The 24,205-nt window shown below is 37.3% G+C and overlaps 1 protein-coding gene across 2 annotated transcripts in view; it reads right to left on the reverse strand.

The window, feature by feature from the left end:
• The window catches only part of cntn4 (contactin 4), a 135,833-nt gene that overhangs the window by 72,225 nt on the left and 39,403 nt on the right, over positions 1 to 24,205 (reverse strand). For both annotated transcript variants that reach the window (XM_026307360.2, XM_026307359.2), the window contains exons 3-4: positions 14,735 to 14,867; positions 9,369 to 9,544 (exon numbers count right to left, since the gene is read on the reverse strand). In XM_026307360.2, coding sequence (XP_026163145.1) covers positions 9,369 to 9,544; positions 14,735 to 14,867 — 309 coding nt within the window. The remainder of the gene's footprint in view (positions 1 to 9,368; positions 9,545 to 14,734; positions 14,868 to 24,205) is intronic.

A 24,205-nucleotide genomic window follows, 5' to 3' on the forward strand; every position in this document is an offset into this window, starting at 1 on the left:
TGAAATATTGATTGTAGCTGCTTTAAATAAAGGATCAAAGTACTTTTTCCATCACTGCCAATGAGAACATTAGGGTCATTTATTCACTATTGAATGGTGGTAATAATAAACCATCATTTATGATTCCCTGTGTTCTATGAAAAAAACATCAGTGCTAGGGGCTATCAGGGTATTCCTAAACATCCACCATTTGTATTTCAAAGGCTCCAAACTGAAGAAGAGATAATTATGTGCCCGTAAAATGTCCTCCCTACCTTCACTACAGTAAATGATTCAACCTGTAGAATATCATTTTCTTATGTCCAGCATCTCAAGCATGAATTATTCACACACCAAAGTGGGAAAAAAGTGGGAAAATACTGTTCATAAAATATAAATCCACTCATTTGATTTATGTACTTGTTTGTTCCTGTTCTTTACTGGAAAAACAACACGTCATCTCCGCACCAGAATAATTGAGCATCTGAGCCCATAGATAATCTTATACAAGATCAGTCAAATTTGCTGTCTACATTCATTTTTACCCTGCATATCACTGTCCCCCCAAATCATATTTCCTGGGCTTTGAAAAAGTTGTCCAACAATGATGGGGTGGTGGTGACCAAGTCATAAAAGTGCTTAAATAAAAAAAAAAAAAAAAAAAAAAAAAAAAAACAGCACAAAGATGTCTGAAGAGTTGAATTTAAAATGCTTCTTCTGAGGTTTATGATGTGAGTATAATTCAGTTTGGCCTCTTTGCTTAAATTAGGTGGTTTATTTTTATAGCTCATCGTATTTTACCAATTACTACTTTTCAGTGGCTTTTTAAGTAACATTGGCTATCTGGTAATCTCTTAACTGTCACTCAAATGTGATTAATGTAGCAAGGCTAATTGACTTCCCTGTTGTCACTGGACCTTTTCTCTGGCTGGTGGTGCTCATCGGAGACCCCTGATGAAAGCTTGTGACAGAAATATCTGCTCTAAAATATTTTGTCTACGAGTTGCTTCTTTGTCCTTACAAAGGCGTACAATAAAAAAACCTACACATATGAAGACATTTTTTCATCAAATATAGCACAAACTAATGGACAAACTCCAGGGTTTTGAGTTTTTGACAAAGCAATCTGGCTGCTGTAAAATGGCTATAGAACCTTTTTTTTGAGAAGCCACATCACTTACTTTCATCTGAATGCGTGATAGAAGGTTAGATAAAAGCACCCAAGCCTCCCCAAAATACAAGAACAAAGTGGACGAGAGCAAGAGACATCTAAGCTTCTGAATTTATTCCAAAAAAGTCTTTTTGGCATTATTTTTGGCTGAGAGATCAAAGCTGATATGATTTGTGAAGTGGTGATCTCTACTTCACTAAAGCCACTGATTGTCCCTGTCCACAACCACAGACATGGCCTTGCCTGTGCTGAAAGCATGCTGCAATGGTGGTAGAATCTAACACTCCCACACCCCTCCTCTCTCTCCATCCACCCACTCTCAATAGCCAAAAAAAGAGCAAAAGAAGCATTGTTGTGAAAGAAACTCGAGTAGAGTGGCAAGAAGCATAATTTACAATATGGTGCAGCCAATACCTTTGGCTGTGGGAGGGGGGCCTGACCAGATCATGTGCTTCTGAGCGCACACAGCTGTGTTCATGTTAGCTTGAATTCAAAAGAAAGCATGTAAGCAAACCATTTGCCTTCAACTGATATCTTAAGTCTCACATCCATTGCATCTGTTACATAAAGAAACAAGTGAATGTAAATCTTTTTCTGCTTCAGTGTGATTTTCAAAAGGGAAGCAGCTAACAATGATTAATGGTCACATCTACATTCATTAGCATCAATTAATGCAAACCTGCGTTGGCATTACAAACAACGATCCAGATTAGGCTGATGATCACATCCCAGATATATAACCTCTCCAAATGCCACCACAACTTATCATACTTCAACAAACCTGTCCACCTGTGACATGATACATCACAACCGGCAACAGCTTCATGTGGATGATGGGTGGTGTGTGTGTGGATCATCTCTGTTAACAGTTTGTTAGTGAACGGAGTCACATGTTAATGCATGAAGATGATGTTTTTAATGAAGCAGCTTAGGAGATGTGCTCAATTTTATCGTCGTTTGGAGTTTATGTTTGAGGGTTGGTTTGCAAATTTTCTCCATCTTTATTGAAATTGGGTGGACAAAATATTGGAAAACATTTCAGTATAATGCAATAAAGTTTCATAGTACTGCAATCAACAGCTGCCAAAATAGCCATAAGGTTGAATTAATGCCTCTTTCTTTCCTCTTTCAACTAAATTCAACATTACAGCCTTTATGAAGGAGAAATCTCTTTTTTAGATGTATTTGATAATCTGGCAACTAAATGTAATTCTTGCTGCTCTTGAACGTTTCATTTTGTACCACAGATAAATGCTTAAATTCAGATTACAGAGCATATGCTTCAAGTGACAATGCATCAAATTTAAGAACGTGATTTCGACAACCATGAGACCACATATATAAAAACAAAACAAATAAGATCTATTCATTTTTCAACATAAAGAACTCAAGCATTTAAGGTATTGATTTATATCAGTGTCCAAAGCTTATTGAACCCTTCAGAACTCAGTGTGCTGTGCTGTTGGACTGACCTAAAATGATCCATATTAACCATTCCACATATTTCATACTGCACATACATAAACTCCAGAATAATGTCTTTACAGTGACACCATAGACATGCAGGAGCTCTGAAGGCTTAAAATGCACACTAAAATATAGGCAGAAATGCACATATTCATTGAATGAATCCTAAGGGGTTTTGAGACTCTACGGCTACTCAGAATAGAATTACTATTCCTTTCATCTTGGCTGTTTGCAGGTGTTATGGCCTCTGATATAAAACCAAACTATTTCTTCTTTCTCAAAATGCATTCCTGGTGGTATTATCTTTAAAGTAAACTATTAAATCATGGCCCTTCTTGCCTAGAAAATGCACACTTCTTTCATTACCACCATTTTTAAATGCAATCTTTTGCCCAGGTAACATTAATGAAATCATCAGAGAAATTTACTCAGGCCTCATCAGCCACAGAAGAAACTGGTCATCCTAGTTCCATATGCTAATCGGTAATAATGTTGTAAATCTGCAGGCACATTGGAACCTCATCAACGTAGTTACACTAATAAACATGGAGTGATGCAAACAAACGTTAGAGAACAATTATGGTCTGGTTTAAACAGCTGGGGGACTTTCAGTCACTTCTTATAGGCAAGTACAATAAAACTTATTAAATTAAAGGTTAAATATGTTCAGTGTAAGAGGTATAAATAATTATCTGTATCATACAATTGACTCTGAAGGAGTTCTGTTTATGTTAATATGTTACTCAGACTTTATAAAGTCATTGGTATTTTCACCAAAGCACAGTTCTCATTTATTTCTGAAGTGGATGGTTATCTGTCTCAGAAAGTGGTAAATAGTAAAGTATACCACCTTATAATAGGCCCTTAAGAGTGATATTTTGATTCTGTACTGCAGATAAAAAGTAAAAGCCAGAGAACACCCAATAGCTATTTACACCTCATTAACTAAGTCAATATCCTCAGTCCACATTATCACAACAGCTGAGAGGAGTCTTGAGGATTTATTTGCATTTAAATTAGGTATTCATGTTTCCCCTCAAGGCTTTAAAACCTACTCTAGTGACATCTGGAATTTTCACCCCTATATGGTTAACAAAATATGAGCTTGTCTGACACTGATGAGACACTGTATAAGTAACAGAATATAAACTCCCACCTACAGGATATGTTTTGAGGCAAACTCTGCTTTCGAGAATTGTCTTCTTTAGAGCTGGTCTTCCTTGACATCTCTGGTCATGTTCTGATGTCATGGAAACTTGGAAACGTCACTGCTTTCAAAAGAGAGCACTCCTCTGTGTCACCCAATACACAACCCTGGCACTCTTTCAATATTGAATATACAACCTGTTCATCAGTTTGAATTATGGGTGCACATCTTTTACATAATCACTGATATAGAATCAATAGACATACTAATCAAGGGTAGCGAGTATTGAGTGGGAGCACCCATTGCCCATCAGTTATCCTTGCCTCAGGAGGTAGACAGCCACAACCCTTGTGAGGAGTACCATAATCCATCAAAAGTTAGCGACATGGAGAAGAATGCTGAAGCACTTGGACTCCTGCCAAAATCCAAGAATGACCTTGAAGGTGTCAAAGAGCAATGTCGGCTAAGAAATGTTAACAGAAGAACATCACTGTGCAGAAGAATGAAGTTTCATTGTTCTGGCGTGTAGTGCAACTTATATAACAAAGCAACTTGTATGTGTATATTTACAGTGATTTTGTGGAGTTGTCACTAGTGTTAGAATGCATTCGTGCACTTGTTTAATGTTACCTGACACAGATGAAGGAATTTGGTAATGCACTTCTGCTTGTTGTTATGCCTAGCCTACATTCTTCGTAGGCTAATTTACACTATAAGTAGTATAATTAGAAATGCAACTATTACACCGAAGCAGTTTATATATGTTTTATTCAATGCGACTTATAGTCCGGAAAATACGGTACATGCAAGTTTAAGAAGCAAATCACATTATACATTTACCCTATGGGTTTTGCTATTTAAGTCAAGAGTTGTAGAAAAAAAACCCCCAAAAAACAAAAAACAAAATAGAACTTTTTATTAAAAGTTTGTTAAAATATATGTTTGAAGTTAAGACCCAGGTCTGACATGAAACACCACTGTCGTGATGTGACAATACAGCAATACCAATAAAGTGCTTAAGGAAGATTACTCACCAGGAGCAAGATTAAGACAACTGATACCTGTTTAATTAAAGAAAAGGTAGAAATCCCTTACACTCAGCGCTAAATGACTAAATCAGAAGGCAGAGCATGTTCAGACTGAACAACAACCTAAAAACTCATCAGGTTTTCATTTTCAATTTTGCATCTCTTTTTCAGTGGAAGTTCAAAATGAATTACCAGTTGACCTTCATAAAGAGTCAGAACAATGAACTATGACAAGCAAGCAGTAAGTAATGTTCAAATACTTCACTTCTTGCACTTGACAGATTTTATCTGAAAAATATACCACAGAACTAAAAAAAAAAAAAAAAAACTCCTTATATTCTATCACATTATTTCTGTATCGGTTCAGATATTTGTCCACTGTGACAGCTACAGTACAAGATCACAGAAAGAGACTTGCTATCAACTGACAAGAGAAGTAGCTGAGGCACATTGTCCTAATTGACCGAGCAAAAGTGTACAAAATGTGCACATTGGCATCAGCACTGGAAAACAGGACAGTTATTGTACTCACACAGACACAACGGGCAGAGGTTTGGAAGTGTTTTTCAATGCAACTGATTTTGAATTTAGGCATTCAGTTGCTAAAGAGCACTTCCACAAAACACAGGGTTACTGATAAACACAGTGGTGTTTCTGACACCACTAAGTGAAACCTACCATGCTTTTTAACTGTGAATTTCTATCCATATTGCTGCTTATGCTTAAACATTAAGCATCATCAGCAGTGTAGTGTCACAGTGTGTACTAAGCAAACTCCTTCTGTAATGAAATGTGACTGGAAGCACTGCAAAAATAATGAGTAGACCTAGTTGTGTTTTGGGCCACCTGAAGAACACACAATAAACATTCACTTGTCTTCTAGCTCAGTCTTGGTCTCCACCTTTGTACCAGAGAAATGTATCTAGTTCTTTAGATGCTACAGTCTCATTGTGCTCACCAAATAGTCACAAATTTTGCTGTTTCCTTTGGGCAATTTAGAGTCACCAATCAACCTAACATGCATGTTTTTGGACTGTGGGAGGAAATCAGAGTAAACCCACACAAGCACAGGGAGAACATGCAAACTCCACACAGAAAGGCCGGTTGCGAACCCATGACCTTCTTGCTGTGAGGCAACAGTGCTAACCACTCAGCCAACATGCTGCTGAATCTGAAACCATTGAGTTAAAAAGAGAAATCCGATGACAAGAACTGCAGAATTCATATCACTTCACTTAGTTCTGTCACCACGAGCAACACCTGACACCACACATACAGTATTTATCTGATCCATTGTTCGTATCCAAATATTGCTTACTGTGCCTTTAAGTATGGCTAACATGACAGAGCTGTGCTTCTTTTTTACAAACAAAAATAAAAATCGATCTAATCTAAATGACAATCAGCCTTGATTTGTGCTGCAAATGAGCAATGTGCCATTTAATCTCTGATGTCAGCTCATAGAAAACTTTTCATCTGTCGCTGCATCTAAATGTCTCTCATAATGTTTCATTACCGGGTGTTGAAGCTGTCATGTCATTTTGAAAATACCTATGTATTCAGTTCAATTGCATTTTCTTAAGTAAATGAATCTATTTGAAAAATATTACTACAGCAGCAATTTACCACAATCCTGCCCTCATATGACCTAACCCTTAAAAAGAGACCTGGTCTCATGCCAACTCTAGAAACAGAACTCTGCGCATCTGTGTTTGATTTCTAATACTGCTGGCTGGTTATGTAGTTCTAAACATTAGAGTCATGGGGGTTCATCTTTAAGATACTTGACTTGAATCATACTGGAGCATGCAGAAAAAAAATAGCTAGAAGAGCCACCACTGGTAGGAGCAATAGTCTCCTTAATCGCCGTGCTGTGACACAAAAAGCCTTTTAAAATCACTTTTTGTGTTTCTGCGTGTGCGTGCAGAGTTATGATTGCACAACTTAAACCTGCATGTCTGGCAGCCTAAGATTAAGGCTCCTTATCTGGATACCTAAAAGCATCACATCAGCTGTAATATACCAAAAAACTGAATCTGTATACGATAGCTCACTATAGCTCCCCGTCTGTATATTTTATTTGGTTTGTCCTGGGTAGACTTAGGGGTTAGATGTGCAGTATTGAAGCACACAGAAAATCCCTCAGCTAGTTTGAACAAAAACACAAACACAGACAACTACAGATCATGGCTGTCTGTTCTGCTTCAGATGAACCATTTGCCCTTTGGTCAGGTAGCTGGTCAGGTAGGAAAAAGATGTACCAGATTAACAAAAGAGCTCACAGTACCTGGTTCTATTATTAAGGAATGATTTCCCATTCATGCACAAAGTCATTGTTGTGTTTTTTTAAGTTTTTTAGTCCTTTGTCACTGAAACTATCATTATAGCCAGGATAAAACTGCCGAACAGTCAACCTTACAAGTAAACAGTTACCCTGTTGATTAGGGATTGGTCTGGTTATATGTAGCTTTCTTATTGTCAATATATTAATTTGTCTGCAAATTAAAAAAGAGTATGACTCTCAGTCCCAAGCTCACTGGATATTCCTGAAGATGTAAATCTATACAGATCATATATGAACTGTGTATACAGTTCTGTTTTATTGGGGTGCAGCCTCTGTGCTGTCATTATAGGTCCTATCCCAGTCCTCACGCTAGTGCACTGAAGAGAAAATTGTCCACCTGATGTGGCCTCCCCCTCTGCCCGTCTGGACCATCTGTAAATTCCATATATAAGTGGAGGTTTGGACAGGATCTTTTCTTTATTCAGCTATTGCACTAAGTGCGCTGCGTGCCACTTGCTTTTGGGGCACAGGCACAGGGCCCGCTGATATGGGTTGCTTTTATTAATGTCTGGCTCTCTAGTATGTGTGTGCTTGTTTTCCCCACCTGGTGTTTTTAGCTCAGTTCAAGCAGTAGTTTTTAGTTATCCCCCTGGGTTGTTTGGGCCCAGTGGGGCGTGGAGTAATTCTGGCAATCATTTTGACCCCTAGCGATAGCCCCGGGAGGCTGCACCCCAATGAGACAAAATGTTGGTTAAAATACCTGTTTCAGTCAAATCTAATTTCTCCAAGCACTTTCTATCCCTCAATTATATACATTCTTAAATGCTCTTTCCCATCATTATGTCCCACTAGACCTGACAGGAAATACAACAATTACATGTACTAATAAGGCTCACAATGTGAAATTCAAATCAAAGCTCACACCAGCTTTAAAACACTTGATTTTTGACCTTTCAGGTATAGCAGGACAGCACATTAGTTCCAAAGATTACTCACATTTTTGGTGCTGACATTTACCAACTACCACTGGGCTTATTAGAAGTGTGAGAATTCTGTCTTGTGTCAAAATCAGTGAAAATTATGTCTCATGAACTTTACTGGATACTGGGCCACTTACACCTAAAGTGTGCATGGCTTACATTTGACTGTGTGACCAGAGCAGAATATCTACTGCCTGCTTCCCTGCAAGAGGAAGGAAATCCTCTGCTTCAGTTCGCTTAAATTTCTATAAAGAATTACATGACACTCTTCAGTAACACCACTTGGCCTTTAAATTATTCGCTTGAACCTTCACCATTCAATCATGCTGTGGAGTTAATTAAGCTATACCACAAGTAATAAAGAAGATAGATGACACTCAGTCATACATGCATACCCTGACTCCATGACAACAACTGAAAGCTGGTAAGGTCAGAGCCAATAATTGATGAAACTGTCTTCTCATCATAGCGGAAATCCTCCAGCAGAATCAGATTGTGGCTTGACTTCCCACTGGTCCAGGGAGTCAAACAAATGAAAGGAGACATATTGGTAGTGTTGTCCCCAAACTCTAAACCTCAGAATCTAATCTGAGCAGGCGATCACTCACTTGCTATTGACGTCATCATTTATGCTTGTTCGATAACTGTAGGCACTTATTGACCTCCTCTTACTTCAGGAATATGTAATCCAGAGTCTGTCAGACTCCTCAAGTTCTGTCAAACAATGTATGGTCATGACAGAAATCACAAGATTCAATGAAAAAAAAAAAAAAATTATCCTCATAACATTTAGTGCTAACTATGCATATTTGACCATTTTTGGTTTAGCATTCCTTTCTTCTTTGCAGTGGTGGAAAGTAATGTAGTACCACCTTATGTTGACCTCCTACAAACAATTTAAAAGGATCAATATTCCTAATATGTAGGATTAATACTGCATTGCTTTTCGAGCCGTCACTTTGTTTTAATATCATTTGATAGAGTCTCATTATATCCTTCTACCACTGGTTCTCTTAATAGTAAAGAGCGTCACTCATAGCAGTTGTATTATTTACTATAGAGAAGCTTTGCTTTGTGTCTTATTTCACTTGGAGTTTTGTGTAGGTTTATATTTGAAATACAGGACAGCTAATAGCGCCTCAGAGAGATGTTTTCACATTGATCATGTTATATTATCAAGCAGAACTTATGACGTTATCCTAAAGTGTGATTCATGTGTCGTTTTATGCTGCATCTCTTTTTCAGTGGAAGCTCAGAAACAACAAAAGTTTGCCCAGAGAGACAGACTGAAAAAAAAAAAAAAAATACTCACATGCAAAGGTTAAACTGGCCTCTCGGCTGACAATGGTCCCAAAAGAGTTAGAGGCGAGGCACTGATACGTTCCAGCATCTTGGTCTTTGTTCAGATGGCTGATTCGGAGATTGCCTCCAGAAAGGCTGTAGTGAGCTCCAGATCTGAGATTGATTTCTGTGCCATTCAGTTTCCACCTAAAAAAAAAATAAATAAATAAATAAATAAATAAATGAAGAAAAATTAACATGTAAATTAACAATGTGCAGTAAAGACTGGGGCAATGAAAGCACTCCACAGTACAAGAAGAAGAATGTGACTTGTACATTTGATTGTTCTTCAACAGGAAAGAAATAAAAGGCGGAGAGGGTCCAGAAATCATGCCCTCCAGCTTAGTGTTAATCTAAGCAACAGTGAACCACTGTGGTGCCAAGGACTTGGCTCCCTGAGAACAGATAACATTGCAGGCTATCCATCTTTACAGACCCAAGTCAAACTGCATAAAAGTTCAGCTTAATCATTATGGTACAATAATTAAAACAAAAGCCTGCAACTTTGTCTTCACACTTGAGCATTCTAGACACATCCACATGATTATTATTGGTGTTAGGGGTGATCAACGAAGGGTATAACTCACTTAAAATGCAAACAGACACTACAATCTCTCAACACAAATGCGCCTTATTAGGAAACACAGGTGGGAGGAAACAGGCATTTCAGACAAATACTTTTAAGCCTTAACTTACCGTCAGCCAGGGCATGAAAGAGCTCAGTTATTTGTAATCAATGATGTATAACCATCAAAGCAATAAAAGGTTCTGCACAGATAAACAAGCTGGAAAATAGACAAATTTGATTAGGGCCTAAGGTGATTTAGCGGCTGATTATTTCTTTAAGCAGAAGTTCAAAATTTCCTCCTGCAATAATTAAAAAAAAATTTCTCTGAATGATTTTGGGTTTAGCTGGGAAAACACTATATTGTTTCACTTGGAAAAAAAAAAATATAGCTTTGATGTGAGAAAAGGAACTTTCATGAAGTCCTTTTCAACAGTAGAGAGAAGTTTTTGCAAAGCTGTTCTGTGCATTGCTATCTTAACTCTCCTCGCTGTGCCAATTTGGTGCCATTGCAGCATCAAAAGAAGCTTTTTGAGAAAACAGAACAGAATAGAGAACAGACGCGCTTTCTTACTTTGATGCACAAAATCCACTATGCTCAGTGTGTGGCCACATGATCATCATATAATACATAACAGGAGCTGATTACACAAAAAAAGGTGTCAGAAAATGTTGCTTTCCCATCGCTGACAAACAGCTGAATATTTGTGGGCCAGGACTATAACACTCAGAAAAGGCCTCTACATTTTTCTCTGTTTTATCAGCCAAAATGTGTAGCACAGTGGTCTTTCATGGCCCTTCTTTAGTTCAGCTGTAAGTAACTGCACATTCTGCACATTCTCCAGAGCCTTATTACAACACACAACAGAGATAAGCCTGGGGGGGGGGGTGTCTCACAGTCTCACAGGGCTACAGCAGCGATTTGCTTGCAGCTGAAGTGAAACAAACAAAAATCAACATAAATATTTCAAAGACATGTAACACCTTTGACTTGGATGAAGAAGCAGAGGGCAAGAGCTGAAAATGGCACTCTGCAATTTATTATCAGACTTAGATAGTTGCTTCCTCGGTTTCTGAAAAACGATTCCATCAAATATGAAAGTAGCCTTTTCATAGTCGTAATTGGATCGGAGTGACTGCATTGCCTCCGTACTGAGATGGTTTAATCAGAAGAGGGCTTGAAAACCAAAAGGTTTTTTCTGACAGTCATTGATTCATTGCTTTATCTGCGTCTTTCTCAACATCACACTGGATAGCTAATTGAGCCTGCAAAATGTTTTGATGTATCTGAGTGAGTAATCATGTCCCATGCTGAAAAGGATAAAGAAGTAACCTAGTTGGATGAGGATACTGAAAACCCTTAAATTTCCCATATTGTGCATGTGTGTGTGGTAAAGATAATTGCCCACCCAAAGCTGCCAGCATTCTTTTGTGATTTTCAATGCCCTATGACAGCTCTTGTACTTTAAACCAATTAGATAACAACTTTAAAGCCACTAAGTGACAGATATTCTAATGTCTGTGAAACTCAGGCACATTTTAACACAAGATAAATTGAGACCAATGCCGGAACAACAATAGAAAGCAGCATGAAGGCAACTTTGAATCCTCAGATCATTTCAGCACATATCCCCCTCCGTGAGCAGTATGGATGGCAAAAGATTACATCAAACACGAGTAAAGTTGATTATTTAATAAATATATTTGCAATGAATTATGCTGGCAAACAGGCCACAACAGCAGTTCCATTTGTTAGGCACATGCTTTATGCAATCATCTAACAACAGGCCGTGTACACAGTGGCATACTACCACACCATCTGGCTTATGAGGCTGTGAATGTGGGCGGTCTGTTCCTGTTTCGAAGCCTGGCGCTTTAATGTTTTAAAAACACTACTTGATATTACTGCACCTTGCAATAGGTATTGTTAATATATTAATTTCTGTTTTATTTTGATATTTACTGTATGCAAAGTGCACTATCAAAAAAAAAAAAAAAAACAAAAAAACAAAAGTACAAAAAAGTAATTATGATGGGACAAAACACAGAACACTTGTAAATATGCTTTATGTGATGTTCTGTGATTGTGATATGATATGTTTTGGGTATTTATGTTTGTTGTGAAAGAAGTACTGAGATCCTTTACTTAAGTAAAAGAATAAATACCACAGTGAATTTATTACTCTAGTACAAGACTGTATTCAACATTTACTGTAATACAGTAAGTATTAAGTTAAGTATTAGCCGCCAAATATACTTGAAGAAGCAAAAGTAATATTCAGACACATCTCACATTACTGTATATATGTATATATATATCTATATATATATAGATAGATATATATATTATTGGAACATATTTATTGATGCATTATTGTGTCAATTTAATGTTGCAGCTAGTAAAGGTGGAGCTAACATTGATTAGCATATATGATTATAATTAGAGTTACTATACATACTTCTGATTCCAAAAGGTAACTCGTAACAATGTAAATGTAGTCACTCTAAAGAAGTCAATGGTACTGATGCACATAGGTGTATTTTTTTTTTACTATACCATTTCTATTAAAGGAATTTTAGCCAACCATTTGAGTGCCTGAATTGATTTTTTTTATAGCAAAAACCTATTTTCTCCAATTTAACATCCAAATAAAATCCTTGATTTCCATCATTTAGGTTTCACGCAGACAGTACAGAGCACATACTGTATCTTCACTCCAGGCATTTCATGTAAACACTGCAGTGCAAACAGTCACAGTTTACTGCTGTGTGAAGTGCAATTAACAAACTTTGAACATGATTTAGCTGTTGTCTTCCCATTGGAACACGTCTTTAGGAGGCGGCAGCTGCTCTGACAGGACCCTGCAGCGACCTTGACAGAAACCAGCTGATTAGGTCATCCTCTAAGCTGGCTCAACCCCAACTATTAAATGTACCAATCCTTCCAAATCTCACCCCAGCAATTTCAGTGAGCAAACATAATTGATCTGAACTTTTTACGTGCCAGAGATACTGCAACAAAACACAACACCCTTTCAATAGACTAATGAACCATCCGAGGAGGAAATAAAAGAGCGGAAAACAGCTGCTCTTTGAACTCTGCAGCAGAAAAAAGATGTTTGAGCTGCGTGATGACCTGAACATACATTCCTGTGTTACAAATAGGAAGGACACATTTCTATCAGAGGGTTGCAGGATAAACCTGGCAGAAAGTAGAACTAGACTACAGTTGATTTGCAATAATGAACTAAGTCTTTGTTTAAGTTATGATACAACAGAGCTAAGGCTCTCTTTGCAGCATCAGAAGATAAATCATGGATCACTTTTATTCACAATGAATTAACCTAACTCAATATTATAGTAATTGCACAGTTTCTCTGCTTTGTATAACACTACAATGAACTTGAGGACATTAGGAAGTAAAAGCTCCAAATACATTTGAGGCCACAAAAATCGTCTACTGTAGCTCACTGTCAGTGCAGCAGCTTCAGGCTTTGTCATATTAGAAAAGTTTAGAAGCTAGACTGGGTTGAGGGTGCACAGTAGAGTGTTAAACTGAGATCAAAAGAGAATATGTGCTCTCCATTTTACAGATCTTCATTGTGGTTTGTAATTCTTCTGGATTTTTACCATATGGCTCTGAATCACACTGGTTAAACACCCTTGAAGATCATGGACCTTATTCACAAGCCTTTTAGCTATTCTAGCTACAATTACTAAATGCTTTCAGAACAATGTCAGTCCTCCAGAGATGACATGATGGAACATTTCATTCCTACTGTCAAAACTGACAATGTATTTTGTCATAGCTTTTGGCATAACATGTCTGTGTTTGTTTCTCTTTGTGATGAATATGTCTCGAGTCTGATCATGATGGTTCATACCATATTTTAAACAGCGTACTTAATTGCATTTAATAATAATAATTGCATTTTAGTGTCAGTGACTGTCATATTTTCTAAACATGATCCAAATGGTTTTTCTATACTATAGTTTTCTTACTTTCTAGTGAATTTGCATCACAAAAAGTCAACCTGCACAGCCAATTCTGTAACCATGGATGAACTGGTAACAATCACATGGATTACTTATGAGATTATGACTTTCAGCCACAATCCCACTTGTTTCCACCCAACAAGTAAGTCTAAAAACAGTTCTTGTTAGGTTGCTGTTATTTTCTATATTAGCAAATGTTATTTACTATAAACAGAGGCAAATACTGCAGTTGTTGTGGACTATTTTCAGCTGTGGAATAATAAACATTTAGAGCATGCAATGAAGGAGCATGTCACCCAGGGTGGCTCAGTGTTGACAATACTTTATGGACAGTGGGATATGATACTCCATGCAGCAGATACAATACTTACCAGAAGGATCAACTCGTTGGTTTTTATATTTTATTAAATTTGTTGACAATAAGGAAAATACAGACCATCACCAGATGTATCCATTACATTGCACTGATTTTACCAATATGTGCACAATATGGCACCTATGTTAAGACACAAGGCATAGCTGTTTTTCAGGGTTAAGGCTGAGAAGAAGAGATGTGCTTTTTAACACATCAGTTGAGTGCATTTTGTTGCAGGATATCTGGGCACTGACAATTTTAAACACATCCCTCTTATTGGTACTCAGAGATGTCAACGTGCAAAGAAGGATTATTAAGACTAGATAGAGACATTTGTCAATGATAGGCTGTCTAAAACTGTGAGCAGTATAAAAGAAAGCAGCAGAGGGTATGAGATAAAACACTGCAGACACACACTCACCGGTAGATGGGAGGTGGGCTTCCCTGGGCTTCACAGCTGAACACCACCTCCCTGTTCTTCTCCTGGGTCTCCACAGGGTACACGATGCTGCCAGGCTGCTTAGTGAAAACAGGACTCTGCAGGACACTGCTTTCTGAAAGGAAGACAAGCAAAAACAACACTGAGTATAAACTTAGACACAGGCCTATTTGTGAAAAAGCCAATCAGCCAATGGCAGAAACAGGCTAATAGTGTTTTAAGTGTTTCGAAGGGCAGAACCACAAGCAGGCAAAACATATAAATTTGAACCCCCTGTCACCACACCATGGCATGGAGAAGAATGATTTGACTTGAGACGTGTCTTCAACAGCCATTTGTGTGGTAATAGGATATGGAACCTGACTTATCTTGAACAATTGGCTGGAAAATACCTTCATTTACTTCTGTCAACCTGCTTTTATTTGTTCACTTATTTATTTATTTGGCCAGGGATGGTTGGATTGTGTGTCCATGCTGAGGCGTAATCAGTTGGTATCATGTGGTTCAAGCTCTTTGTTGTAAATGACACAACAGAAGTCTCAGTGTTTCCATTAAGGAAGCCATTAATGCGGCGTGTTTGTTGTGCCTGGTATCAGTGAAGCTTAGAAGACAAGGAAAATAACAGTTTTAATCACTCTCATTTCTTTGTCACAGCTTAAAATGTTCTTATGCTTTTAAGTTGAAGAAAGTATGTATCTGATAACAGAAGCAGAAGAAGGAATATAAACTGCGAAAAAAAAAAAATCTTTACAAGGCATGTTTTTCTGTAAATTTTTGGTCCCATTCCTGTTAAAAAATATCAAACTGTAGAGCAGAAAAATAAGTCTTTTTTTTAAAAATATATATACATATACATATATATATACTTGGAGCAGTGTAACAAGACCAGAACAATAATGCAGATGTGTCAGATATTTAGACAAAATAGCATAACAGTCTGACAACAAAATGAGCTTGTATACATATGTAATATAATCTTAACAACCTTAACAATCTTAATCCTGAGAAAAATCAGCAAAAGACAATTTTAATCAGTGTGCATTTCTATTCGCTATCATTAATGTGAATAACAGAAGTTGGTTCGTCAAGATAACCATCGGGTAGTGCTGTTGGTCGAGTCAGTTGTCACTAAACTGCTGCATGAAAAAGTAGTAGCACTAAAACGAGTGGGAGGGGAGCAAGCTAAGGCTAGACCACCCGAGACTCCGCAGGAGGGAGCTTTTATTTGTTTTTATTTTACTCCAAACATCTTGATGGGGTGGCTTTTATATACAGTAGTTTCCATTATAGTCATATGTGGATTGCAAAAACGGTGATTGGCTGCTTTTGTTTTGTTATCATGTTTCTGATGAAGTTGAACATTGTTCAAAGTGACGACAACATAAAGGAAGTAGAAGAAGTAATCTCCTTTTCAGCAGCACATATCTACCACTGCAAAGCCGCTGCATTAATGATGATTCTCACTCCTTGGCACAGGGAATAAAAGACTGTAAATAAGTTGTCTATTGTTTAGTAATGAGGCAAGGTGAGAAATGGGTTACCTGAAGGTAAAACCGGCTACATAAATACATGCCTATTGTAAGCACACCATTGCTCTCTGTGAAGAGAATGAAAAAAATGTAAACTCAGAGAAGTTACAAACACATCACGTCACATTTCTGTCTGATGAATTTGCCCCTGCAGGCAGACTCAAAAAGGCAGTGACATCATGGTTCTCATGGGGGTAAAAAGTAAATTCTGGTCAAAACAATCACAAAGTGCAGTGTAAAAGAGCAGCAATGTTACGGCCTGGAGTTATGTGAAAGTGTTAAATTCCAAATAGCGCAGCAGTGTTTCTATTGGCTGACCATTCACATCCGATCATTCAGTTGAACAATGGTCAACTCCACCCAAAACAAGAAACACATGCTTGAATTTACTGGATATGTGGGGTTCAATACACGTGAGTGGTTGTACATAATGTTCATTAGTATAACGTGACTGTTCCTCTATTGTGAGGGAAATACAGCAGGGCATGATCATGTATGACTGATCCATCTACTGCTGCACTGCTGCTATCAACAGCTGAAATGACCACATGAACTGCAAACTAAAACCTACGCCACAGACATTGATGGTGTGAACCCATATTGTACATCCATCCTTCAACATCTTTCCTTAAAGCTATTTCTATACTGCAATAAAGACAGTGTATGTTTCAAAAATAACAGTGAAATGGTCTCAAACTACAGCGGAAGATCAGAGATGACTGCTGTTTATACTAAACTGTTGGAAATGAGGTCTTGAGCATTCACAAAGGCTGCAGAGTACAGCTGAGTCATGTTCTGAAAGCATAAAAGTCAGAGCAAGATGAAGACATTAATATATTATCAGGAAGTCTTTTTTTCCCCCCTTCCCAACACTTGTCAAAGTAGTGCAGAATATGGCTTCATAAAGCCTGTCTTGATCTGGAAGTCAGCTAGAAGAGGAGGAGTTTGGGTAGTACTGGGCAAATGTTTACAGAACCTTGCATTTAAATGGAGTACAAGATGTACAGAGCAGAGCCTAGTTACATCTTATGTAGCATGCAAGTGTTTCAGCAGGCCCACAGTTTTGTAAAAAAAAAATAAAGAAAGAAAGGTGCACTTCCCTTAAATCCTGCAGGATTTCAAATAGTGACATTGAACTAAAACCCACAGACTGCGTTTAAATTACATAGTTCTGACCATTCACTTCCTTAATCACCAGTGGAAGTTGTTGAAACAAAGTCCTTTTGTATTTTTATGTCATAGGCTACACATTAAAAGTATTGGTCACAGTCACAGTGGGAGATGCTGCCTCAATAATTTCTCAACTATTTATTTTGACTTCAACCTACAAAAACATTTAAACAACAGAAATCTTCATGCATTGTGTTGGGAGTAGTAGTGATAGATTTATTCATAGCTGTATAGGATGCCATGCACAGGGCAGTGTATAATTCAAAGAACTACTCAATAGGCAATCTAATTCAAGAAAATGTCCTCCTATTGACCTCACATTTTCACAGCATCAGAGTATGCTTCCTATCCCCAAGTAGCATTCAAACCTCATGCTAATTTCAGCATTGCATAATCATTTTTATGCAAAACTGAACAGAGCATTTAAATGTATCACCTCTGACAAACATGCAATCTGCAGCAGGGCGGAAAGTGATATTATCTGAAAGGATAATATCACACAATGTTTCTGGGAAAAAAAAAAACTAAAGAATGAAATCTATGTATATGTAAACTCAGCCATTCAGGCTGTCACAGTTTTCATCATTACATACAGCATGACTGGCAGAAAACAAATAAACACACTGCATTTGTAAGTTTAGACAAACCTCTTCAGTTTATATGTTGCATTGAGACTAAACTGCTCTGTGTGGAAAGACGACAAAGCTGCTAGTTCTGTCCTGAAATGCCTTTCAGTCATTAAAATCCCTCCAAAAGTAGATTTAAAATAACACAGTAACAATTATTGTGCCTTGTGTTGGTTGTTTCCTGATTATCCATTAGTAATTAGGCTACTCCGGTCTTCCAAGGACAAAACCAGTCTTATCTGGCAAATAAATGTTTAATATTTTGGCTAAAAGAGTCCAGCATGTCTGCTCTAAGTTGATAAATTATTTGACTTAAATAAGTTGACAACAGGCAATTTACCAACAGACAATGAACACATGCATTTCATGACAACAATACTAATGACCTTGTTGCATATTCACTATCAGCTGGAACTACAATAATATTTTAACCTTATACAAAAACTGGAAAATGGCAGAGAATATGGCCTGTTTATAATGTTTCCCTGTATTAGGTAAAATCACTCACTACAGAGCAGTAGCATTGGGGACTGAGGTACAAAATAAATTGATAAATGCAAATAATGAAAAAAATGCTTCCAATAGGCTACAGTGGCTCCAATAATCCTGACATGTCAGAATAAAAAATGCTGCTTTGTATGATATGATAAAATGACCATCAGTTCTAGATTCAGGAAAAATTAATATCTGTATTACTCATAAATCATCAGAGCTGTATTCAGTCGGACTGCTGCAAAAATATCTTTGAAATAATCTGCACAGAAATGGACAGCAAGTTTATTGTGGTTATATGCCAAATCAAATAAATCATGGGCTAAACATTAACAAATACAGTATATATCTTTTTACACATGCGGTTTTCGATTATGAGGCACATTTATCTTTATCCAGTCTTTGCACAGTCATTATACACACTTTTTCTTTTGGCATATAATTCATCATGAAAAAAAAAAAAAAACAGTAGTAGATATACTGGCTGCACACACTGTATTGCAAACCTACTATCTGCATCTGTTTAGTTCTGAAGAATATCTGTACTGGGATTTAAATTGGAAATGGGTGTGACTTACACTGTAGACTGGAAGTTGACAGAAATCAAATGACATACTAATGGAGCCATGTAGCTAAATTAAATGAATCATAAAGTATGTTTTATAGCCAACCCCACCTAATACAATAAAAAAAAAACTGTACTGCTAATGGTTATGATGGAAACAAATCCAGTGTTTTAAGAGTGAAAAAAATAAGCAGTAATGCATGACTTTTTTTTTTTTTTTTTTTAAAACCAGGAAAAATGGAGTTGTGTGCAATGGGATGAGGTAAAGATGAAAAGAGGAAATTAGTTCTTGTCTATAAAAAGCTATTGACAAAAATTAGTCTTGCGAATACTCCTCTGATCTGGTTCCAAACTACAGTTTGCCAATATCCATCTATGAGGCTTTACTACCAAGAACATTAGCTGTTTCACGAACACGTCCAAGAACAACATTTGTTCATGCTGACAAATGGCAAAGACTTCAAGTGACCATAAGAACTGTAATGGAAGGAAAAGAGGATGTCAGGTAGTGTGGGGTGGAGGTCAGGTTGGAATGTTGGTTCAACAAGCTTCCACACATGAATGTTCATACTTCTGTTTCCTCACTGACGCCGATTTTGTTTAAACCACGACCACAAACCTCACGTAAACCAAGATCTTACTACTGTTACAACACTTCACTCACTCAACTGAAGCGCTACTAACCATAAAAAATTAGTTACTTTAATTCAAACCGCAATGTTTGCCAAAACCTAACCATGATGGTTCAGTGACTAAGCCTAACCAGATCTTAATACTAGACTTTAAAAAACACATGATATGCTGTGAGAAGTGACAGCATTGGTCTGCATCATGAAAAGTGATGCTTCGTTGAATTCTCATTGAATGAGCTGTTGCTGTTCGCTACGTGCTGGCAACAATCATGGGGATTAGTGTGACACTGTAGAAGTTTAAATCTGACGATTATGAGACAAGAAGCACCTTTTCCTACATATATCTCAGTGGATTTAAGGACATTTATCCTGGATGGATGTCAGAGCTCACCAATGCAAAGACGGATAGTTCAGCTGACTGTAGCAGTGTGGGATATCTCTGTTTTAATTTGACTGACTGAGAAGTGACAAAAAAGCACTGCAAAAATTTGGTTGCAATTTGTGTGTGTGTGTTCAGAATGCATTATCTGTTCAGAGCCTAATTGTGGTATGTGTGTGATACATAGAGTAGAGAAGCCCGTGTTAATTATACTCTCATTCAGTTCAGATGAGGACGTTTAGTATGGTCCTCCTGCAGTGGAGCTGCGCTGAGCACAGCACAAGTAGGTTACCATGAAAATCCTAACCCTGTGTTTGTCTAAGCATGATACAGGCACCCGAGTGCCTGTATCATGCTTCCCCATGGACCTCGCACACCTGCGGCAGGCTGTTTCTCTTCTCACTGTTACAACCTGATTCATCTGTATGGAAATCTTTGGGAGAAATACGTCCGCCCAAAGTGCCATGTTACTGCCACAGGGAATACCCTTAGTGCTCTGGAAACTGGCTGTTGCCTACATTATGCTGAAACTCAAAGATTTTGAAATCTTAAATTGGATGAAAAATATGTACAGACATTAGAAATAGCTTTGATCTTTACAGTCTTCACTTCTACCCCATGGCACTCAGGATTTGAATGTATTATAGTCAACTTCTGCATTTATTTTGGTAGTTTAAACATGTACAGGGTGCTATTCATCTTCAGATCATAGGCCTTTTGTGCTATTTTTTTGCACTCTACTTCTTTACTGACATATTTTCTTAAACATTTCACTGTCAGATTAGGTACCATTTCATCTCGACCTGAGCCAAGGCTTATGAAATAAATGCTCCTTTACGGTTTGTTCACGAATACAATATCACAGCCAGCATTTGGGTAGATTTAAGAAAAAAAAGAAAAACTGCAAAGGAAATTTGTTCCAGCTGTGTTGTAGTTAAAATTATTCCTGTAGGTGAAATAACATCAGTTTTGCTATGCATATGTATGGTCAGGCCTTATATAAATAGGACAAGGGCATAAGTTATCAAAGTTTAATTAAGAATACTAAAAGTTCTTTGGTGTTTTGATGGATTATGTCAAACCTGGTTCAACTCAATTGTGCAGCGTGCACTTGAAGTGGACTGCCTCTTTAATTATGAGCAGAAAGAATTGTCACAACCCCTAAACAGTTAAAATGAAATAGTATAATTAGAGTATGATGAGCGTGCATCAGTATTTATCAGCTGCGAACATATTGTAAACTGAATTTGAGAACTAAAAGGAAATTAATATAGAAATGCATTATGAGAATGTGAAACAACACATTTATACTGAAGCCCAAGGCTGTAACAATTAACCAAAAGGGAAACCAACACTCAAACTTCTGAAACAAATTTCCACATTAATAATCCATAAAAACATCTTTAGAGCCGCATTTTGCATTGTCATTGAGGAACTGATGTCTTTTAACTACTTGTTTAAAAATTATATATATTTGATCTACACTTAGGGCAGCACAGTGGTTTTGTTTCTGTTGCCTTACAGTAAAAAGGTTCCTGGTTTGAAACCCAGCAAGGGCCTTTCTGTGTGGAGTTTGCACGTTTTCCCTGTGTGGGTTTTCTCCAGGTACTCTGGTTTCCTCCCACAGTCCAAAAACATGTATATTGGGTTGATTATTGACTCTAAATAGCCCATGGATGTGAGGAAAAAGCAGGTATAGATAATGGATAATAGACTTTACAAACACATTCCGCTACAGAGCTGAATGATGAATTGCTATTTAATAAGATGCTATGATGTCTTATTGGTCGATTCCCTATTTTCAATTATGTTATTTTTCTCTTTTCAAGGGGATATGCATATATCTTTATGCATATTTTGTATAAAAGTTGTACTTGCTTAATATTTTGATCACGAATGCCTGTTTGTTTTTGTTCTGTTTTTTTTTTAATACTGGTATTTTGATCATCTGTTATTACTTACTATATTCCTATCAATATTTCCTGAAACTGTTTCCACTATTTTGTACATATATATATACTGTATATATATATATATAAATAAATGGTATAAAATATGGTAAAATATGGTATAAATATGGTACAAAGATGTGTTGTTTCACAGTGAAATGTTGCATTGCTAATAAACTCTGCTGGCAGTGTGGAGAACCATGACTTAACTTTCCTGTGCACCTGTCTATGAGATGACTTCAGGATATTTCCAAAGCTCTTACAAAAGAACACTCACACTATGTTGGCTGGTTAAAATGCAGCATCATTGCCATGATCCACTGCAAAACAATCTGTGGCACAATTATTTCTCTCCAATCTCTCTCCCTCCACAATTATTGAGCTCCACTCCATCGCTCACTGCTTTAGCCTTGTGTACCGGCTCTTTGAAACTAATCCACTAAGGGCTGGCAGGTTTTAATGTCATCCAACAATGCCACAATCAAACAGCTATTCAGAAGGTATCACCACTGATCGTCTAAGAGCTGGAAGAGAGATAATTTTGGAAAGTCTATCGTCTCTCTCTCTTAAGATGGCCATAAAGGAAAAGATTAACATCCCGAAAGTGGTTCCGATTTGGCTGTCCTGACCTGTTTTCATGCTCTGACTCTGACCTGTTTGGAAAGGTTTCTCCATTTTGAGGCTACAATAGAACACCCACAGAGATTAGGTGCAAAGTATTCTGAGGAAGGAAAAAAACATTTCAGAACCTTCATGTTAGAGTTCACTTGTGAAATGTGAAACAGCTGGCTGGATGTTTTTATTGTTCACTATGGTTAGGTTACATAACTGTGGCAGAATAAGTGTCCCAAAAACTGTGGTCAGTGGATTTGAATAGAAACATTGTTTGGTTTGGCAGCTGTGGTCCCAGTGGTTTGACTAAGAATAAAGAACATCAAGATTTCATTTATAAAATTTGATTTGCACTTTTTTTAGTTTCAGAAATATGGATTTAGCACAGAAAAAAAAAATGAATGCCTAGTATTCTTGCAAGAGAATGAAATATAAAAGAAAAAATAAAGAAACTGACTCATATTTTCCGGTATAATTGCTGTAATCACCATGCTTTGGAACAAAACAAGTGACTGCTTCTAAACAGACTTTTGGTTTGTTTGGCCCACCACCAGTCCTCTTCAGCCAACACTATTAGGAATGCTGTAAATTTATTGTGCATGGTTAGTGAACAGCGTGGCACTCTAATGTGGTCATTTCAAAGCCTTACTGCACAGTCTGCAGAGCAAACAGTGAGCCAATCAACCTTACAGGTAGACTCTGCACCAACATATGGCTCATGAAAAGGTTTGTTCAGACAGAAATAAATTCCATTCTTATATTGCATTGCCATTTAATTATGATGCATTTAAACAGTGTAATTGGGCTGATGTTTTTCCACTCAGACAAGTCTCAGTCCTCACTAGGCTGACTAAATTCCCAAGTGAAGGGATAAATGAGTATACAAGCCTTAGCCTGTATGATGTAACACCTACATAGTGCCTGGCACATAACAACAAAGAAGAGTCCTCTACTCCACAAGAAGCATTCCAAAATAAATGCCAAAATTCAACATAAGTAACTGCCCAACAGAATGACATATTGTGATGTCTTCTGTGATCAGAGGCCACTATTTACAATATGTAATATGCTCCTGTAAACTGTTAAAACTCACATTTTCTTTTCTAATTTTCGTGCCAGTGTGTTTTTGAACCCCCAACCACCCAGATTGTCTCCCTGTATGAACCTTGTTGCTATACATACATAAGTCAAACTATTTCTTCAGTTGCTAATCACAGATTAGTGTTTTAAATCCTAGAGGTTTTATTCAAGCCATGTGAACATATGCTGTTTTGCTGGTGTTTGTTGTTGATTTTTTTTTTCCCCCATTTGTCACCTCAAAAGACAAATTTTAATTTTCTGCCAAGCACTGATGAGGTTCACTGAATAGTATGTGTGCCTTCTTCTCTGAATACTCATTTTATGGCCAGAGGAAGAGCCTCTTAATGAGTTACCCTGCCTATAGAGTTCCATTAGTGGTCAAGGCCTGCATGTAGCAGAAGTATGTGTTTAATCAGATA

Source organism: Mastacembelus armatus, chromosome 5 (genome assembly GCF_900324485.2).
Source record: "Mastacembelus armatus chromosome 5, fMasArm1.2, whole genome shotgun sequence".
NCBI lineage: Eukaryota > Metazoa > Chordata > Actinopteri > Synbranchiformes > Mastacembelidae > Mastacembelus > Mastacembelus armatus.